Source organism: Opisthocomus hoazin, chromosome 4, assembly GCF_030867145.1.
Source record: "Opisthocomus hoazin isolate bOpiHoa1 chromosome 4, bOpiHoa1.hap1, whole genome shotgun sequence".
NCBI lineage: Eukaryota > Metazoa > Chordata > Aves > Opisthocomiformes > Opisthocomidae > Opisthocomus > Opisthocomus hoazin.
The window spans coordinates 62438992-62459247 of NC_134417.1; the positions used below are offsets into that span (position 1 = coordinate 62438992).

The 20256-nt window shown below is 36.8% G+C and overlaps 1 protein-coding gene across 11 annotated transcripts in view; it reads left to right on the forward strand.

The window, feature by feature from the left end:
* The window catches only part of DGKB (diacylglycerol kinase beta), a 385269-nt gene that overhangs the window by 94818 nt on the left and 270195 nt on the right, over positions 1-20256 (forward strand). For 7 of the 11 annotated variants that reach the window (XM_075419231.1, XM_075419232.1, XM_075419230.1 and 4 more), the window contains 5 exons: positions 1178-1213; positions 2794-2934; positions 9260-9309; positions 10653-10727; positions 11267-11386. In XM_075419231.1, coding sequence (XP_075275346.1) covers positions 1178-1213; positions 2794-2934; positions 9260-9309; positions 10653-10727; positions 11267-11386 — 422 coding nt within the window. The remainder of the gene's footprint in view (positions 1-1177; positions 1214-2793; positions 2935-9259; positions 9310-10652; positions 10728-11266; positions 11387-20256) is intronic. The other 4 variants (XM_075419236.1, XM_075419237.1, XM_075419238.1 and 1 more) reach the window with 1 other exon arrangement.

A 20256-nucleotide genomic window follows, 5' to 3' on the forward strand; every position in this document is an offset into this window, starting at 1 on the left:
ATTCGTTATTGTATGCTACAGCGTATATTTTGGATTTCTTAAATTTTCAGCATTACACTTTTTCAACTATGAATATAGATTCTGTTGCCTATAAAGTCTCAGCAGCACAATTTCATTTCTACTTTCATTACTTTTAATTTTTCATTGAAGTTTTCAACATGTTTTTGTCAATGAGTAGCGTCAACAATAAACATGCACTGTACCAGCCACCAAAATTTGTAATCTTTTACTCTTACCAATTTTTGCCTGATAACTCCAATAGCAACTGCCATTTAGTGGTGCATATTTATTTATTATGGTGTAGTTTGACATATGTGTCTGAGTACTATTATTTCAAAAAATCATCTTTTATCATTCTGGTGTTGTATTTCTATGGTTCGATACTTCGTATGTAGAAATGGTAACAGCTGGTTTTAGGTCATTGTCAGATTTATAGCTAAATTCTGCCCAGTATAGGCTGTGCTCAGCTTTACTCACTTTCACTATTTTTCTCTCTGACAGATATTATTCTTACGTTTGTTAAAATAATAATCATACAAAATAGTTGTTGCTTAAACTGTAGAAGTTTATTACTCTACAGCTACCTCCTAAATTTTTTTCTCCTTCGCTCGCTTTTCCCAGTTTGTCACTAATTTTCATCTTTTTCTGTTAGTAAGGACTTCACAAATAATGTAACATGAGACCAGTTTAGTAGTCTTCTGTATGTATGTGGTGTAATACCAGAAGGACTGTTTCATAAATTGTTATATCCAAAGCGTCTTCAGAGAGATAATTCAATTTACTTCATGGAAGAGTTATTGATTATTTGTGCCTGAAAATGTGCTGTTCGTATTGTAATTCAATTGCATGAGATTTAAACTAGATGTTACATCTTTATAATTTGTAGCTTTTACAAGGAAAAAGTATGCATTGGTACATTTTAATGTACAAATGAAATTTATGGAAGCCTTCATTTTAGGATAACTAGTAATTTTTAAATGTTGCCAATAATGAAAAAAAAAAAAACCTGACTATACTGGGAAATAAATTTGTCAGAAACATTTAACATTCTTCTGGAATATGGAAAAGTACACAAGAGCTAGAGAACATCACAAGGAAAATAGCAGGGTTCATAAATCTCTGTGATATGTGTCTGTCTCTTGGTCCACTCATGTCTGTTTATAAATTGCATTTTCAGTTAAAGTGTCTGAAGAGAGATGGAAACAGATGCCAGGTAAGAAGCAGCACTGTAAGTCAGCACACTGCAGCCACCCCTCTCCCACCTCTGATTAAAAAGTAGTACTTTAACCTGTACCTTGTAACTGATGATAAGCTAAAAGATATCTTAAAATTTCTATGCAATTTCATTTGGATTTCAGTGGAATTCAGGACTATACATTTTTGAGATGTGTTAGGCCAAGTTTTATAATACCTGTTGTTCTGTGCATAGGTTCACTATGTGAACTATTTGTGTAAATAGTGTGATTAAAGCTGGCATCTTAATCTATTAACATTTTATACTGTCTTAATTTTAAGGGCACTTACTGATATGCAAGCTTATTTAGTAGAACATTGTCCTGTTAAATCTTTTTATTCATTAAAGTACTTACTTTCAGTGTTTGTTATCTGCCTGAAACCATGGACATGAACTTGATTTAAAGATACATTTTCCACATGCCAATTAGCTCATATTTACTGAAAAATGTTTGGGGTTTTTTTGAAGTATGTACCTCAGTAGACTTTTGAAAATGTCTTCAGATTTTAATGAAGTTTTTCAACATAAAAATAGGGGAGGGGGGAACTCACCAGGATTCTGTTTCCATTTGCTTTGTTTATTAACTTGTCCAAGACAAATGCATGAGAGAAATTATGTATGCAAGTTACATATGCAATGACAAATCTGTTCTGAATTAATTATAGAAAATATTTAAGGACAGTAAATCCTTTTGGAAAGATTCATCTTTAACATCATTAAGATTAGTGGGAAATGTACCAAACTTGTGAAGAAAGTCGTTTCATTGCTTTCTCTGTGTACTCATGTCCTTCCTGTTTTTTTCCTCTATTTATTTGTTCCTGAAGATTTCAGTAATATCATCAGGACTGGTCATATTAATGTTCTCTTGAAACCAAAAGTTTGGCAATTTTGAAACTTGTATTCCAGGTGGTACACTGGAACTGCTTTTGATCACAATGTTTGAGCAGTTATTACGACTATTATTTAATTTCTATGTTTATTTTCATAGTATTCTGTGCCCAGGTCTTCTGTGTTTTAAATATGTGTTGCTATGACACACATCTGGCTGTGCTTTTGGGAAGAGTGCACAATTGGGTATTATCAGAGCTTTCTGTAATACTAAAGTATCTGAAATTGGTGTAGCTAGTGTTGATCTATAAGTTAGATAAAGCTTCTACAAGCACAAGGAAGTGGATGCAGCATTGGGAAGGGATTAGCTTTAATACCTAAATTAAAATGTGATGTAGCTGAATAAAATTTGTCACCAAATTGTTTTGTAGTCAAATGACATTAGATCAACACAAATGAAAAAAAGAGTTGTGCCATTCCCATAACTGAATTTTTTTTTTAACAATAATTTGCTTCATTGGTATAATATTTTAAAACCTCCATGTCATTTTAATTCTGCCTTTGCTGGACAAGCTATGAACACAAATTGTTTAAAACTTCACATTTATGTTTAAATTAAGAAGCCATCTGAGATTCAGATAAAACAAAGATGCATGTATGCAAGAGTTCTGTTTTTAATTTTTTGCTTATATAATACATTAAGAGTAACAAAGTCTATGTGTTATTTCCAGGTCTGAGACTTAACAAAGGTACCTCCACATCCCGGCCTCCTACTCCTGCCAACTTACATTTACCAGACGTGATCCAGCTGAAAGATATTGTTTGCTATTTGTCACTGCTAGAAAGAGGAAGACCTGAAGACAAGCTAGAATGTATGTTCTTTTATTTTGAGTTAATTTTGTTTTTAAATTTATTTTCAGGGTAATAAAAAAATATTAAAAAGTCTATTTCTAAATTTTCTGAGTTTAAGACTCAGTTTTGAGTAGCTGCATTGTAAAAACATGATTCTGTGTGATTGTTACTGCAGGAATGGTCTTATTCTTCATAATATATTACTTTGATGATATTTTATCTCAGTTCTATCTAGCACATGCTAAGATGGGGAATAAGGATCATACATTCCACAGTTAAAATAATCCTTTCTATATTATTGTCTATTGACTGATACCAGAGCTGTAAAAAAATTAAGTATACGGAGGATGCTTAGAAATATATAGAAATGGTGAATAATCTGTAGAAAAAAAGCTAATGCAAGCAAAGAATATTTGTTAATATAGTCCATGGACTCGCTAATATTAGTGATAGAAAAGCCAAGAATGAGCTAAATCTCCACTGCTGTTGGGAATGAAGGTTTGACACTGGAAGTTAGAAATGACTTGATATTTTTTGTAAGTAGGGGCCTGATTCATCGAAGCCCAACACCTCTACCTGTTAAAAAAAGAACTAAGAGTTTGATCTGTGAATTGGAGAAAAAAAAGAAAGAAATTATATGTTTCCCCATTATGGAGTTTTAGAAGCCAGTTTTCCAGATGGATAAACAGTCAATCCAATCACATAGTCCATTACTGGCACCAAATATACTTTGATATACATAGTTGATCTGTCTATAGAAGAACTATGGGATCAGGTTCTAATACTGTATGGAAAGTAAATACTCAATATAATGGGGAATGCAAACAGTAGACTTCGTCTGGTGGAATAAGAAATTCATTACAAGGTTACATGACCGCATGTTATTGAAATATCTTGATGTTTCATTGCCTGTAGTTAGCTTACTAACCAACATCCTTCTGGACAAGTAGTCCAGCTGTGGGTTGAGCGGGTTTGTGGTGCACTGGGTGAAGAACTGACTGAAGGGCAGAGCTCAAAGGGTTGTAGTGAATGGGGCTACATCTGGCTGGTGACTGCTCACCAGTGGTGTTGCTCAGGGTTCAGTTCTAGGGCCAGTTCTGTTCAATATATTTATCCATGGTCTGGATGTGGGAGTTGAATGCACCATTAGCAAGTTTGCTGATGATACCAAACTGGGAGGTGCTATTGACTCTCTTGAGGGACAATATGCCTTTAAGAAGGATTTAGATAGATTGGAGTGTTTGACAGTGATTAATGGGATGAAATTTAACAAGTCCAAATGCTGGATTCTGCACCTAGGGTGGAGTAATGCTGGGCACAAGTATAAATTGGGAGAGGAGTGGCTGGAGAGCAGCCCTGCAGAAAAGGGTCTGGGGGTGCTGGTCAACAGCAGGCTCAACATGAGTCAGCAGCATGTCCTGGCAGCCAAGAGTGCAAACCACAAACTGGGGTGCACCAAACACAGTATAACCAGCTGGTCAAAAGAGGAGATTGTCCTGCTGTATTCAGCAATGGTATGGCCTTGCCTTGAGTACTGTGTGCAGTTCTGGGCCCCATGATTTAAGCAGAATGTGAAAGTCCTGGAATGCCTCCAGAGGAGGGCAACTAAGCTGGTGAAAGGGCTTGAAGGAATGTCCTATAAGGAGCAGCTGAGGACTTTGGGCTTGTGTAGTTTGGAGAAAAGGAGGCTGAGGGGTGATCTCTTTGCTCTCTGCAGCTTCCTGAGGAGAGGACGTGGAGAGGGAGGTGCTGAGCTCTTCTCCCTGGTACCCAGTGATAGGATCCATGGGAACGGTTCAAAGCTGCGCCAGTGGAGGGTTAGACTGGACATTAGGAAGCATTTCTTTACCAAGAAGGTGGAATAGGCTGGAACACTGGATCAGGCTTCCTAGAGAGGTGGTCGATGCCTCAAGCCTGTCAGTGTTTAAGAGTCGTTTGGACAATGCTCTTAATAACATGCTTTAACTTTTGGTCAACCCTGATATGGTCAGGCAGTTGGACAGGATGATCAATGTTGGCCCCTTCCAGCTGAAAATATTCTATAACAACTTTGTACTGTAAGATCACTGAAAGCTTTGCCTTAGAAAGTATTTTAAGGAGCCATCCCCAAATTTGGTAAATACCAGTTTGGTATCATGTGATTAGAATATGAGGTTATATGAGTGAGCGTGCATTCAGAACACAAGCAAAGGAAAACTGAGATCCTAGGGTTGAATTCAGCTTAAAATATAGTAACTGTTTCGTTGTAGCAAGCTACGCAAGCCTTATCAGAGCTCTAAAGTGCTCTATGCACAAACCATAGCATGAAATGGAGGTGGGTTGCCTCCCCTGGTGCCAGGAATTGGTACAACGAAAAGGGGGAGAGAAGCAGGTGATGATTTTAGTGTAGGGGATGTTCCATGAACTTCCTGCAACAGGACCTGCATAAGCAAAATACTGTGAATGATCTGTATGATTTAGGAGTGAGAGTCTGATCAAATAAATGTACTGTATTTACATGTTTTGTGTATTAACGATCATTTGAATTTACTGCATATTATTAAGGACATGGTTATTATATAGGTTTATTTTCTACTTTGTCATACATTGTTGAAATATACCACATACTGTCACTTTTTAGTGTCTAAGTTTTGGATTATGCTGTATTATTAATACGCAGAATTGTCTGTTGATTTTAGTTGAATTCTTATAATTTAATGGTATAATTTAACAGTTGGTCTGAAATAATTTGTAACAGTAGGTCCTGTGGGTGTAAGGTAAAATATGTATTAGCAGCAGAGGACTGAAAAATGAAAGGATAGCTTATTCTGGACTTGCTAGCATTAATATGAATATTAATCTCAATTCATCATTTTTTTTCTGTTGACAAATAATGGAAACACTCTGAATCATAGCTGAGTTTGGAAACTAGATTCAGGACAAGCACAATCTGGAAACGGTACTTTCAAATAAGATATGATAGAAGATGGATAATTTTTTTAAGATAAAATACACTAAAAGGAAATACGTGTTTAAGTTTTGGATCTGTATGATCTATAGGTTTTCACAGATTTACAGATATTTCAGGAGAAGAATGAATTCACTAGCCTATTAGCAGTGTATTCTGAGAGGTCTTAAGTGCTATGAATCTCACCTGTTTGACATGCGCAGCATATCTATTATTCATAAACTACATATGGCCTGATTAGAAAGAATATCCCAAACTTTCCTAGCAGAGATAAATCGGAAAAAATTTAGTTCTCTTTTTAAGGTCATATTTCACATAGTTCAGGGTGCATTTGTATTGTTAAGTACCTTCATACCCTGTGGCTCAACCTGTAGACTTGATCTATTTTCTGCTCTCCATGTTCTTTTCACATGTACCAAGCTTTGCTTGCTAGTGTCCGTACAATGATTCTTGAATGTGTAAGAAAGACCCCTTGTAAATATGCAGGGTAATTCCTAAGAACTGAATAGTGGTGTTCTGCAGCTCAACTCTTCTTCCTTTAATGACCCCAACCGCGGAAGTTATTTTAGCTCACATCTACATGAGGCATTATCAGCATAGCCTGTTCCTCAATTTGTACATGCTTTTTATTGGTATAACTATGGACGCCAGGCCTGTATCTCTTGTGAAACTGTGCAGAGAAATGCCAGGGACAGTATGAAGGGTATTCTACTGTACCAGTAGAAGCTTCAAGAATGCCACACCATTCTTTTGTATTTTTGCAGTGATATGATTAGTTACCGTCTTTTTTTTTTTTTTTTTGGCTATACTATGAGTTGGATGCTGAGGCTTCTGAGGGGAGTGACAAGCGTTACAGTTTTCAAAGTACATGAGCTGGTGAGAATGGAAAGTATGTTCAGCACTTGTTTGTGTTTGTGCTTTTGAGAATGAATTCCTCAATTTCTTCGCAAAAGGCCATAATTTTGAACTTTTGGAATTTCTGGGATGCCAGCTTTTGTCACATGTGAGATTAGAAGTCCAGCAGTTGCAGGTGAAAGTATAGCAGTGCAGCAACTGATCTCATCTTGGTAAATTTTTTTTAATACATTTTTAATTATTTACAAAAGGTATGCAGTCTAGTAACAGAATTCGAGTGGCCAGTCAGTGCTATCAGGTAAGGGAATAAGGAAAGAAATGTAAAAGATTGACATGGGCTCTGTAGTTTGCATCAGAACTTTTGTTCAGTTTTTTTGTCATTTTGTCGCTGTTTTTTCTCCTAGAGTGTGTAAATCAGCAAGAACATGAATATTTAGCAGGGTATGAATAGAAAACAGGTCGCATGCCACACCAGTAGCTTAGTTTTTCAAAGTCTAGCCAAGAGCACAGATTGAGCCTTTTCACTACCGAATACTTGTGTAATTGGAGAGACTTTGTTTGCTACAAAGGTGAAACAGTTAGAATTATGCTAATGTCTGTTTTTAAATGACTGGTTAGAACTACTGATTCATGCAAAAGGAAAAAAAAGTTGTAAGCACTACTTCTCTGGAGTGGGTAAAGATCAGGGAGATGCTAAAACTTGCTTTCATCATAACTGTAGAACATTCTTTCAACCAGTGCATTACAATCACAGAGGAGGAGGAAGGAGAACCAAATGATTTGAACTTTTATCACTGAGTGATTCAGCGATTCGTCCCTATGGAAACTAGGAATGCTTAATGGTACTTTTGCCGGATAATATTAGCTGTCATGCTCTGAGCAGCTTTAGTAGAAGGCGTACTAGCAGGGAGTGTACCAGTCTCTGGTGGCTTTTAGCATTAACTGTTGTTTTACGCTGAAATGTTTCTGCTGTCTAACTCACGGATGAAAAAAGATATTTTTATAGGTTTTCTTAGCCTATAATTGATGAATAATGGCCCTTTGTAGCTTGAAACAATGTACTGCAGTAAATATCTTCAATCTTTTATTACAGCTCTTAAGAGCGGTGCAATGTAGTAGCAAAAATTGCTGAAGTGGTAGAGAGGTATAATACTTACCTTTTTCCCCACAGTTAGGTGAACAACTTAGGAAATAGATGACGGATATAAGGGAAGTGAACCAATTCATATAATAGTTAAATATGTTTTGGCTATAAGTCAAAAATAATCAAATTCTTTCTGAACTTTACTTTGTAATTGCTAAGAATTTAATCTCACTTCTCATTATATTGTTTCCTGAGAACTGTTATAAGCTTTGCTTGCAAAATTTATTGGACAGTAACAACATTTGCTGTGGATTTAATGTGGTGGGATTGTTCAGTGTTGAACAGGTCATATGTTGTGTTTCCAAAGACGTCTGATAAGGCAGTTTGTAAGCATATTGCTTGGTTTTTGCTGTAAGTCAAGGCATTACATTGTCCTGGCACCACTGTGCATGGCTCTCTTCTTACTCCTAGAAAATAAATCTAGGAGGGGGAAATGAGCACTTTTGAAGGGGTTGGTATTTAGATTTCAGAGCTCTGACAAACTGTCAGAGAAATTAGGGACAAAGAGTGAGGTATTCATATGCTTCTGGTTTTCATCTTTAGCCTTGTAACAGTATTCCTACCAAAGCTTCAGGCTTCTTTCTGCTCTGCAGTCTGATGCGGTGTACGATTAGCTGAGTAACCTGCTTTGAAAGATCTTGGTAATGGTGGACATGCTCGTTCTTGTGGCTGACATCAAGTTATGATACAAACTTCAATGTATATATTCTCTCTGGATATTGTTAAAATGCAGTTGTTATTGTCTGGGTGGCTTCCCAGAACGTTGGGAATACATTTTCAAATTGATGAAGCAAGTCTGGTCCTGGGAGGAGTCATGCTGGTAGTCTGTGAGGAATGTTTATTGTTTGATATGGCTGATTAGAGACTTGAAATAATAATCCTCTGTTTCATTTAGTTGTTCAGAAAACATTTCTAAAGCAGTATCACCATTGAATAGTGATAGCTGCAACCAAGGGAGTAGGATAGTGTTATAACTTAATCAGGTTATCAACATTTGCCTGACCAATTGTGTGTTATCCTGTGTTTGGTGAGATGACAGAAAAGGGCCTCCTCACCACAAATACAGATAATCTCTGGGAGGAACCAGAATTGAGTTCACAGACCAGATTAGCTGTTGGAGTGATTATGTGGAAAATGTGCAGTTCCACTGTCCTGCTAATATGTGTCGTTGGAAGCACTGTGGCAGGGTAACTGCTGAATGAACCTCTCGCATAATATGAAGTTTTTGGGGGATCTACAGTTAGTGTGATCATTAAAGAAAAATGTTAAAGCTTGTCCTTTCTTTGAAAGTAAGGCTTGGTTGTTTTGTGTTTTGGTTTGGATTTTGGTTTTTTTTATGAAATAATGATCTTACTATGTTTTCTAACTGAGTTTCCTTCTCTTTTTGTTTTCTTTTTAGTTATGTTTCGCTTATATGATACAGATGGGAATGGATACCTGGATAGTTCGGTAATGTTATTTATGTATTTTAATGCATTGTGGTAGTACGTCATAATGGCATACCTATACAAAACTACTTTAATCCAAATCAAGTTTATATTTGTTCTGAATTAATAGAAGCAGTAAAAGCTATAGTTGATAAAAAGTCACCGACTGTGAAAGTAACTCTTGAGTTTTCTTTTCCGTTAAGCTGCTGCTTCTACAACTGTATAAATTTTCAAATGCTGACACTGCAGTCGCTGAGTCATATTCTATAGTCTTCTGATTTTTAATCATATTACTGTAGGGAAAGCATTAATATGATTCCTAGAATTCTAGTGTGCTGCTGGGAGATGTGTATGAAAGCACCATTTGTAAAAATTTCATTAAAAGGGGAAAGTATGACAGCCATGCAGTGGAGGGATGTCAGAACTAGTCCATGTTGTTATTAAGAACAGAGGAACAATATTAAAGACAAAGTTTTGAGGAGTAACCCAACCAAATATTTGAGGGAAAATCAGAGATATAGAAATCATTTAAAAAAATGTATCTATTTTTTCTTCTATTAGCTAACAGAAAGAAGTATTTTACTGCCAGCTCCACACCCCCCCCCCTCCGCCCTTTGTATCTCCCTGATCTCCCTGAAGTAAGATAGCATAAATTGGATTGGTAAAGAAGAGGAGGTGATTCCCGTAACTGACAGGGCAATAGGGAAGCTAAGTTATACAGACGTATAAAGTAAGTACTGTATCATAGTTTTAGGCAATACAAAATATGAATTACATAACTAGTGCATAATAAATACACACGAGAATTCAGAATGGTTCTAGATACACATATGAGCATGTTTACAAACCAAATTGTAGATATGAATGTGGAAGAGCACTAGTGGTACGTGATCAAGGGAAATTACAACACCGTAATGGTAAGAAAATATCTCTGTATTAGTTTATACTGTCTACTTCATACCTTATTTCCATTAGAAAGTTGTGAAATATGCAATTGCTGTCAAAAAATAGTTTTTTAGAGTACTGTAATTTGAAGGACTTTATATCATATCGTAGAGTGAACTTCAGATCGTGAAACCAATGCTTGAATGACCAACTAGGAAGGAAGAATCCCAGAGTCTGTCCTTTGGTTGTGGGGCTTTATTTCACCTCCCTGCATGCTTTGCAGTCCATGCCTGCATGGTTTTGCTAGTGAAGCAGATTCACCTAAGAATGGACAGCTTCCGGTGTGAAGGACATTTCATTAAGAATATTGATGAAGCAGTGTCACTGAATACAATATGTTTGAATTACAAGTTGCTTGCAGTACAGTTTGTCTTTATAATATTGCATTAAATATTATCATTCTTTTCCATTTATCTGTAGGAGCTGGAAAATATCATTTCTCAAATGATGCATGTTGCAGAATACCTTGAATGGGATGTTACTGAACTGAGTCCAGTAAGTATCCATTTTATCAGAAGCTTTTGGTGTTGTAGAGGTGGCTTTTAATCAGAAACATACTTCAAGTCAACATGTGATTCTATATATTAGTAAGATAGAAATAATAATAGTCTGTGCTCCACTATGACACTGTCAATTAGCACTTTTACGAGTCTTTTTCTAATTAAGTCTGTTCTGTGAAAAATTCTTGCTGCAGTGTAATGCTTTTCTTCAGAGTATGTAGTAATTAACATAACACAACTGATTTGTCTCTGGAAATTTCTGAAAAGTAACGGCCTCTTATTTGTGTTGTACATAGTAAGTACACAAGGGGGCACAACTTGGTTTGGAAACTGTAGGTGATAATAAAATGTAAATAGGAATATGACACTTCATTTTCTGAACTGTCAGTACTCATTTTACTACATGTGCCATACAACTAAAGTTTTCCTTACTTTTTGCATGCGGGTGAGGGAACTGGAGATCTGCACATGTTCTAACAAGAAGTTGCCATATTAGAATACGGAATTTATGACATTTTTCATTAAACTGTGTAGATCCTTCATGAAATGATGGAAGAAATTGACTATGATCATGATGGCACTGTTTCTCTAGAAGAGTGGATCCAAGGAGGAATGACAACAATCCCTCTCTTGGTCCTCCTTGGGTTAGAGAATGTAAGTATTAACGTAAACGTGTCAAGTTTCTGCTTGCATGTCAGCTGTGGCCATCAGGTTAGTTTCTCTGTGGCCTATATGAAGAATAGCTTTTCTTTGGTTTTCTTTACGATGGCTGAATGACATGTGAAGAACAGAGTGCATCTTCAAAGTCAGAGGTACATTAACATGTTTGAAGCAGTACCAAATGAGCCAGCTCTGGAGCTGGAAGCTGTAAGCCTGCTGTAGGTGACCCTGCTTCGGCAGGAGGGTTGGACTAGATGACCCACAAAGGTCCCTTCCAACCCCTACTATTCTGTGATTCTGTGATTCTGTGAAAAAGCTGATTGATTTGTACTGTTAACAGCATATTCTTAATTTCTAGCTGCAGTAGTGTCTCTTGAGAAAGTTTTACTGCCCGTGTATGTGTTACAGATGGCTTGGTGCAGTGTTTAGGCCTCTCAGCATGGTGCTGTGTTGTGTGGCCTAACCATACCGAGTCACAGAACAATCTATGTTGGAAGGAACTTCTGGAGATCATCTGGTCCAGCCAGGCAGGGCCACAGATTGAGTTATCTAGGGTCCTGTCAAGCGCAGTCCCGAATAATTCCAGTGAGATGGATTCCACCAGTTTCTGTGGGCAGTCTCTCCCAGTGTTAATTGTTCTCAAGGGAGAGTGCTTTTTTGCTTAGGTGCAGATGGAATTTCTTCTGCAGCAGTTATTGCCTGTTGGCTCTTGTCCCATCGTAATACATCCCTGTGAAGATAGTTCTTTCGTCTCTGTAACTACCTTAATAAACTCTACTAAATAGCAATATCAAAGAGAACACTTACACCAAAGGATGAAGTGTTCTGCAAGAAGAGCTTATGTCCTGCACATTTATAACTTCACATTAAAGATAAGACAGATGTAATATGATCAGTTTTATACCAGTTCAACACAGCTGTTTTAACACTGGCATGTTGCCAGTGCCACCTGCTGTCCTGTATTTGAACTAATTTTGAGCACATATATCTTAGCATATGTTTCAAATGCTTTTCTGTTATTTGAGAGAAAACATTTCTATTTAGTTTTTTTTCTGAAGTCCTTTTCAGATATTGAGGTGAAATAATAAATAATATTTACTTTCCCCATATACTGCTGCAGCTGGAACTAAACCTAGAGTGCGATAGCTGCTCTATGGTCTTATATTTGGACAAACAATGGTCAGACTGAGAATTTCCGTAGGGAAATAAGCAACAAAACAGTGCATTTAGAATAAGATCTAAAATTCTTGCAAAATCTTGTTAATCAAATTACCAGCTAAATCTCTGAATTAAGGGTAACTTTCAGTACATTTGGGTCACTGTAAGTATGAATTCCCTAATTCTGTATGTGTGACTGAGTAACAAAAATGTTAAATTACTTCCCTGTCATCAAACAACAGATCTTTGTCAGGCTGAATTCCATTATTTCCACAGAATTACTCTAAACAAAGGGCAGCAAGTGCTCTCAAGCAATCAGTATAGCAGATAACTGGTAGTCGTTTTCAGTACAAATTTTTCTTTTGTGACAGGTAGTGTAGATATTCTGGGAGTATTTTTTAGTGTCTACACTTCATTCTTTCTAAATTTAAAACTCCTTAAATTCCGTGAAAAATTAATGCAGATCCTTCTGTAGAGGTTTATTTTCATATTAAAGCAATATCTATTAGAAAGAAGCTATGTAAATGTTATCAGACATTTTGTCATTCTGATGAGTTTTACTACTTGTTAGATAATTTATCTTGCTGTGCGTGGCTTTACTACAGAAATAATGAAAAATACGTAAACAGTGATCAAAATTCTGTAGCCTGCTATCAACATGGGTCAGTGATTCTGTCATCAAGAGTGTTCCCAGTACTTTATATGTTGAAAAGACATAAATGTACAGTTGGGAAAAAATATTATAATGGTTTGCAATGTATCATTTTGATCAATAAGCATAGTTTTATTAGTTGAAAGTTGGCATAAAATGGATGGGGTGGCTTTTAATTTTTTTTTAATATTTTACTTTACTTTGCTTGAAGTCCATTACCTACAGAACTGTACAAGCTGAATTGCTAGTCACTTGCTAATGATTTACTAGGAAAAGATGCCAGTCTCTAAAAGGGCTCTGATTTTTCTTTTCATATTCGAAAGCGCTCTTGATTTCTTAAACCATTCTTATAATATGTAGAAAGAAGCCAGATTTTTAAATTTTCCATCAAACCAGCAAGAAGTTACTACTTCTGTCTGTACACAGTTCTAAATGATTAAATCTATTTTAGGACGTTGAAAAGTTAAATCAAGAAAGTTTAAACTCTAATGCGTGTTTATTGGTACTTTGTGTAAACTGATAGAATGATTTTGATGGTGTTACAGCATCTAATGTATTACTCAAGCTCTTCATTCCAGTGCATCATTCCCATTAGTGGAATGCTGTTATTTCTTTTTACATGCTGTTGTTAGATTTTGCAAACCCAGCTTCTCAGTACTCTGCTTGTTAGCTGTCTTTCTCTCTCCTTTTAGTTATGATGATGAAAAGTAAAGTAAGAGTCTTTTGGGCACAGTAATCGAATAATAAAGTTCTGATATCTTAAAGTTTTCCACAGGCTGATTAGTATGTGAAAATAAAGGGAGTAACCTACTGGCTTATGCTGCTTAGACATGTCCAGGCTGCCTTCACATGTTGAAAATAAGCAAAAAAAACCTCAAAAAACAAAACAACCACACAATTTTCTCACCTTCTTCTAACATTATCCAGCTACGCTTTGGCTCTGTGCTGAACTCAGGCAATGATGAAATTTTAAATCCAAGAGATCAATTTCAGAGCTTGTCTAGTATGATAGTGACAAAGGATTTTTTTTTTTAAATATGATACCAGTGAAGTTTTTAATTTGTTTTGGGTTGGGGTCCATTAATTTTCTCTAATATAGTTGACTCTTGTATAGAGCTTGTACAAACAATACAAGATTCTGGGTGTAAATTATTACGTCAGTATCAGTGAAGCAATGATGATTTATTTCAGCTGAAGATTTGTCATAGTACCTGCAGAATTCATTTACATTGTGTGTACTTAATCTTTAGTTGCCTTTAAGAGCTGTATAGAAAGGTATCATGTATATCGTGTAAAAGTTTTATATTACATGTAAAGCCTTTCAATCAGTTTTTATTACATACTATATTATATGCTTTAGTTACAATAATCCCCCAAAAACCAAAGAAGCATTGAAGTATGGAACTATATTGTACAAAAATGGAAGAATAAACAAGTTAGTGTTTATAAACAATGGGGTTGAGATAGCCTAATCTCTCATAGGTTTGTGATCTTTGCCCTCTGATGTTATTAGTAATCCCGTGCGGAGCAAGACAGGAGTATTAGGTTGTTATTACAAATATTAGCCACTCAAGTGTTGCCAAATTAAAAAAACTCACAAGGAAATCTGCCTGATTTTGCTTCTGATCTCTCTCTCTCTGACCCCCACCCCTCCCCCCTTTTTCTAGACTTTCATGAAACTTCCAGTGCCCTCACAAATTTAGTTGAGATTACTAAATTAGTTTCAAAGTTGCTGGAGCAGTTTAGAGTCATGGAGTTAAAGGGACAAAGAGCATAATTAAGTCTCAGTTCTCCGGTTTGTTTTATCTTACTGGGTTTTATGCTTTCTATTTCCTCCTAAAACTTGAGTTTAGAGTTGCTTTGAAGGTGGAACTCGGAAATAGAGTTTTCTCTCTGGGAATGTTCCAAGATAGAAACAGTGTATTCTTATTTTGGTACTTTTCAAGGCAATTAGTGTGCTAAACAAACAATTTCAGTACAAGATAAGGAATTAAAAAAAGACTTAATTGGTTCATATTCTGTAGGGGTGCTGTGATACACATACTGTTTGGAAGATTATTTTGGAGGAAAAGACGTTGGAATTGTATAATCAATTTGTACTTGAATGACTACACTTTTCCCACTTAGCAGTGGCTGAATGTGTTCTGTACTGCACGTACTGAAACCTTTGTCTTTAAGACCCATATAGTTCTTACTATGAGGTTTAGTTGTGCTGGTTTCATGGAAGTTATTCCAAGAAATTATCTCCTGAAAAGTGAGATTTTCATGAAGGAAAAAAAAAGAATTAGATAACTGTAGAGAAAATTGTTATTTATGTGGTGCAATTTTTAATAATAGATGTATGAGGTAGAGTTTTTTGCGTGTCACGCTTCAGTCTGCAATTTTCACAGTCCTCGTCAATTTTCCAAATTTGTTGTTGCTTCTTAAAGCAATAGAGATATCCCTGCGTTACTCCGTCTGGTTGATAATTACACTTACAGGAAGTGGCCTATTGCACACTAGTGATGACTAGGCTATTTATTCTATTCCTCCACAGTAGAAACCTGCAAAGTTTCTGATCTTTTTATTTCATTCTGCATTAATTTAAGTACATCAGCATTGTCAGTGAAATTTGAAAGTTACCCTGTTGACTCTTCTAGCATTGCTGAATCTGGACACAAAAAGCCACTGAATGCCGGTTTGCTCCTAAGGGTTTTTGTCAGCCGTGAACATTGTACTTTGCCCTTCACTAGGAGTTCCTCACTTGTACAATATTATTCCACCCTGTTCTGATAAAAGCACTCGATTTCTCTTCTAAAGGGATTCCATGCCAGATGTTTTGGTCTCACTTCTCTCGTAACGGATCATTACTACCATCTCTGTCAGTGATTGTACAAGAAGTAGGTATAAACTGCAAGCTCACAAGTGCTAATGTTTAAAAAAATCTCATGTTTTTGGAGTGGAAAGTGTTTTGTTCCCTCTTCAGTGGCCACTAGATGTCAACGTTGCACTGTACAATTGCTTAAAAGCTGGCCTAAGACGAGAGAGAAATTCAACAGCTAAATGCTTCGTAAAGTCATCAGTAATCTGAAACCAGGCCACTATGCCTTTCTTTTAAGTCACGAATTGTAATTTTCAACCCATTTCACCCTTTAAATCAAGGTGAATCTGTATGAGACAAACATATTTGCGTTGAAGTGTGACCATGCTTCAATGAAATCAGAAGGAAATACTCTTACAATTTAATTTGGGTCTTCAAGCAGCAAGTACTGTACTATTGCACTCAAAGAATTTACGAGGTAACTCTTTTTTATTAAATATGAGATGGAATACTGGAGTGTGAATCCACACTTGGGAAGTACTGCTTTTTGCATTGTGTATTAAACTAGTGTTGGCTTACTTTTTGAGCTCTGAGTATGTGCGAGTGGAACCAAACGGGACTTGCAAACATTTGCAAGTCTGGTGTGGGATCTGTTGCACCCTGAGGAGTCCCTCTCAGGCTGAAGTCTGAAACGACTGTTTAATACCTAGATGGTTTTGTGGAGTTGTCGTTCTTTCATTCAGCGAGGAATGAGGGCGATCTGGCCTTTTGCTGTCCCCAGTGATATTTTTAGAAGTCCTGTCTGAAGTTTGGCGGGTGAGTTTTCTAAAAGGCCGAAGTGCCAGTGAGCCGTATGCTATTTCCATATGGACAGAGGGCAAACCCAAGCCCCTGCTAGAAGAAGCTGTAGGTTGTCCTCTTTGTGCCAGCTCCTTGCCAGCTGGGAAAGCAGCTGCACCCGGAGAGGTTTCACCAGTGTCGCCCCGTGGTGGTGCCAGGAGAGGGGGTTACACTTATGCTTGGTGAGACTCTGGAGCCCAAGCGAGCTGCTGAAAAAACACTCCTCTCTCTTCTTGACAGAGCTGTCTGCTTTTATTCTGTGCTAGCTCCCACTGCTTTGGAGGGAGCTTGCAAATGCCTTTCCTTACTACATTCCTGCTTTTCCTTTTGCCTGTGGGTTGGTAAAAGCCCAGGAGAAGTCAGGAGTAACTCTAACCTGTTGGGTGTATGAGGCGTAAAATAAATAGTATTTCATGCAGATACACAGATTTACCATCATTTAAAATGTAATTTCTGCAGCATTTCAGTATCTGCAGATGACAGTTGACTACCGCTTTAGGGACAGGGAAACTTCATAGTGTGGCAAATTATGAAGCTTGTTTAAACACATTAATTTGCCCTCCTGTGCTCCCTTTTCTATGCTGTCAGTTTCTTATGTGCATGTGAATGCTTAAGCATTTCTGGATGATCGGGATAGTACACTGGTGAGTGTGTCCATGAAGGCTGGGGAAGTGATTTTGTTATTTATTTTTCCTTTCTCCAGCACACACACAGATGCACACAAAATATCTCAGAAGTTAGAAGTGAAGAGCCCTCCCAAATAGTGTGTCTTTTGAGTCAGGTTTCTCCCTCGCCAGTTGAACCAGAACAAACTTAGAACCCCCTCTCCCCAAGCCAGGTTGAACAAAACAAAACCTGACATGAGTTCTTTGCTGAGAGCCAGCAAAGGAATATAGAACTTAACTGCATTTGTATTGAAAGGAGGTGCTGTGAGGTTTAATGGACAGTCTTCTTCCCTTCCCACTGCCTGAACAGTACCCAATGTTCAGTCATAAGAATGTCTTCAAGTCATGTAAATATTTTTTAAATAAATTAAACAAAATGACAGTAGGCAGTGAAAGAATAACTTAGCAGACTTGCTAACGTCCTTCTCCCTTCGTTGCTTGTTACGGACTCTTCTCAAAGAAACAGCTGAGCATGCTGATATTTCAGACACTGTGTAGCTGTTGTAAGAGGGGATACTTGCTAGGATGAAAATTGATCAGGGGTTTCATTACCTTTTTTAAATCTCAGAATCTTAAGTTTTGTGCTTGAAACCTTAAAATCTATTTGGCTACCTTAATTGCAAATATCTAAAAGGCTGAAGTAAATTAATATTAAACCGGATTAGGGATGTGTAGTTAAATTCTGTGACTGCATAAAACTTTCCACTGATTCTAAGGTTGGCTCTTTCACGGTTGAGTGGCTTTTTAAGGTCAGGTCCTTTTGGCAATCCATGGTAGAAGGGTCAGGACCATAAGTTAAGAGAACCGTTGTTAACAAAATAAATGTTACTGTTGTCATTATGTGCTAAAGTCTGCATGTGGCATATGGAGGCTTCATTTTCAGCAAGGTATAATGAAGTGAGGAAGAGATTTTTACTGTACCTGCCCTGCTTTGAGATGTTCTTAATGACTATTTGTTTTTAAACTCTTTCTCAGGATATGGAAGCAAAATGAGTGAATGTCAGTAAATGCACTGATGTTTCAGCATTGTGGATTTTATTCATACTTAAAGACTTGCATTGAGGGGGCTTTGTTTCACATTATGTCTTTTTTTTTTTTCTTGGCAGTGTTTTAAAAAGCTATGTGCATGCATAATCATATGCGGCACTTTATTGCTTATTTTTGGTAGTGCACAGGAGCAAAAATTTAATTTGCTGTTTTCCAAAAGTGCATTGTGTTTATGTAATGGATTTGCATCAGTTGCAGTCTGTAACACAGTTAAGTGTTTTAATTGGCAAAACACCCACATCAAGACTTGTTTGTTTTTCTGATAAGGAGAATGCCAGCTAAGTTAGTCCATATGTTCTGTTCAAATAAGAAGCGACATATTCACATGTAATGGCCATCCTTTAAAAAATTAAAATTAAAATGAAGAAGTAACACAAGACTGATGTGGAAGAGGGGCGAGTTTATGCATAACTATGAATTTTTGTTAATTTTCAGAAATAGAAAATATTTTGCTAAGGAAAGCTGGTCAGCTTGTATTTTTAACTGCTTGTGGGTTATGACTGTATCTGTTGGTGATCTGAGTAGTGTTAAATGAAAGTGTACGTTGCTTAGTGCTTTTTCTCAGAAGGATTTACATCATCTTTATTGTCTTGTGAATAATTGTCTGCTTTCAGAAGACTTGAAACTCCCATACTATATTACAGTTCAACGATATCTTAAAAATGTGTGGAATATGGTAGTAATATGGAAGAAAAATACAAGTTACAGAGCTCCATCTAATGAAATACATCCTCTTCAGCTGCCAGTCGTGAAGGAGCTTGACAGGCTTCTAGTGCTCCACAGCTGCAGAATCTATTTCTGCTTCTTCAGGGGAAATTGGAAAACTTCCACAATTTTTGCCAGCCTCAGAATCCCACATGAGGCATCTGCTCTGCTCTTTTTGCAGAAGAGGGACCCTGACATTGCCCAGCTGTCAGAGATGGCATTTGAACTCCTGCTGATACCAGGGAAACTTCACTTCAGCTCTGATCCTGATGTCCGAATCAAGAAAAAATATCCCAGCTTATTTCCGTTCCTTTTGTTTCTAGGTCATTTGTAGGAATTGTTCAAAGTTGTGTTTGGCTAGGACCTGGCTTTGAACCAAATATTCTTAATTTGTTGGAGTGCTAATCTTCCTTCAGGATTTTTTTTTTCCCCCAAAAGGGTGAAGAAGTCTTCATCATCTTTGACTTGTCATTAACGGCTAACTTTTTGAACAAAGCAGTGCTGATTTTTAAGGGCATTACTCATCCAGTATATGCTAATATAGGACAAAACTGAATTTTTATTAAAATTTAGGTCCACTGACTTACATTGACTGTCCTTATCAATGCAAGCCATTATATTATTGAAGAGCTAGTCAAGAGTATTGTATATACATGATGGCAAATATTTTTGTAGTTTCATGTGAGGAGTCAGAAACTGGATGAGAACCAGCTGTTGATGTGGCTTCTGAGAACCAGAGGTTGATAATGGCTTCCTTCAGCTATGCAACAGTTTCTTTTTGGTAATGAAATAACCAAGAAGACCATAGTGTTTCAATAAGACACAATGAAGAATCAAACTGCTGCAGCCCATTTCCAGCTGGTAGATATTAACTACCTTTGTTCCATTGGATGTTATATTTGTTTAAAAAAAAAAAAAAAGTGATTTTACATTAGGTTAATGCTATTTTTTTTTAATTTCAAAACCTCTGATGATTGCAAAAAGGAAAAAGTCTTGT